The 1,472-nt window shown below is 50.1% G+C and overlaps 1 protein-coding gene across 1 annotated transcript; it reads left to right on the top strand.

Moving 5' to 3' along the window:
• Nucleotides 1-498: 498 nt before the first annotated feature.
• Nucleotides 499-751, top strand: LOC107302195 (microtubule-associated protein 4-like; the record flags this gene model as incomplete). The annotated part of the gene is made up of 1 exon (XM_015831308.1): nt 499-751. A coding segment is annotated over exon 1 (253 nt), but the record flags the coding sequence as incomplete, so codon positions are not given.
• Between the last annotated feature and the right edge of the window lie 721 nt (nt 752-1,472).

The following is a 1,472-nucleotide window of genomic DNA, read 5'->3' as shown; positions in this document are numbered from 1 at the left end:
AGTTTAGTTGAAAGCTTCTTGTGCGCAGGCTTTCAGCAATAAACCAGTTGAAAGATTCCTCTGCGGAGGCTTTGAGCAATAGACCAGTTGAGTTAAAAGATTCCCGTGCCTAGGATTTCAGCGATAAACCAGTTTAGTTGAAAGCTTTCCATGCACCGGCTTTCAGCAATAAACCAGTTTAGTTGAAAGCTTCCCGTGCACCGGCTTTCAGCACTAAACCAGTTTAGTTGAAAGCTTCCCGTGCGCAGGCTTTCAGCAATAGACCAGTTGAGTTAAAAGATTCCTGTGCCTAGGATTTCAGCGATAAACCAGTTTAGTTCACGTCTGTATCTGGTCTGTTTTGGCGCCCGAAAACCTACTCGTTCCTTAAGAACAACCTAAAGTTTTGAATGCCGATTCAAATGTCGAGAAAGACGCTTGATATCCTTCTCGTTCTCCCCCCCCCCGCCCTTTCCTCTCCCTTTTCCCAGCGCGAACGTCGGGAAAGGCGCCAGCGGCATGGCGGACACGGAGCAGAACCTCAGCCTGGCCGACGCGCTGACCGAGCCCCCGCCGCAGATCGAGGAGGAGGTGAAGCGGGATTTCATGGCCAGCCTGGAGGCCGAGAAGTTTGACGACGTGATCGGGGAGAAGGTGGGCAAGACGGATTACGTCCCGCTCCTGGACGACGAGGACGGCGACGGCGGCGGTCCGAAGGCCGAGAACCAGGAGGCGAAAGCCAAACCGCGGGCCGAGAACCTTCCTCGGGAGCGTGAGTGTCGCTGCGCGGCCGGGGGTTGGGTTGGGCATAAAGCGGGACGAGGGTGACGTCGAGAAGTCGGGCTCCGTTCTCGTCGGCCTGGGCCGAGCAGTTGTCCTCGACTTAACGAGCAAAATTGAGTCCCTCCCTTCCGTTTCCGTGGCTAAGCCTTAACTTACGACCGGGTTTTTTTGGGGTCATTAAGTGAATCGGCAAAACCGAGCTCCCCCCCCCCGTTGACTTTGCTTGAGATTTCTGTGGCTAATCGGGGAACGTGGCCCCGTTTTACGACCTCACTTGCCCGGGTCGCTAACTGAATCGTTGCAGTGGTTTAGTTTTGAAGAAGAGACCGGACAGCCGTTTGTCTGAAATGGTCTAGGTAGGGTTTCCTGCCTGAGCAGGGGGTTGGACTAGATGACCTCCAAGGTCCCTTCCAACTACTACTACTATTTCTTCTTCTTTTTTTCTTTCCTCCTTCTTCGTTTCTTCTTCTCGTCTTTTCTTCTTTCCTTTTCTTCTTCGTTTCTTCTCTTTTCTTTCCTTCTTTTCTTCTCCTTTTCTTCTTTCCTTCTTTTTCTTTGTATCTTCTTTTCTCCTTTCCTTCTTCTGTTTTTCTTTTCTTTTTCTTCTTTCATTCTTGTTTCTTCTTTCCTTCTTTCCTTCTCCTTTCCTTCTCCTTTCTTTCTTTTTCTTCTTTTCTTTCCTTCTTTTCTTCTTTCCTTCTTCTCTTCTT

The sequence above is a fragment of the Protobothrops mucrosquamatus genome, unplaced genomic scaffold, assembly GCF_001527695.2.
Source record: "Protobothrops mucrosquamatus isolate PMUCROS unplaced genomic scaffold, P.Mucros_1.0 scaffold34125, whole genome shotgun sequence".
Classification (NCBI taxonomy): domain Eukaryota; kingdom Metazoa; phylum Chordata; class Lepidosauria; order Squamata; family Viperidae; genus Protobothrops; species Protobothrops mucrosquamatus.
This window is presented reverse-complemented; position numbering and strand designations above follow the sequence as displayed.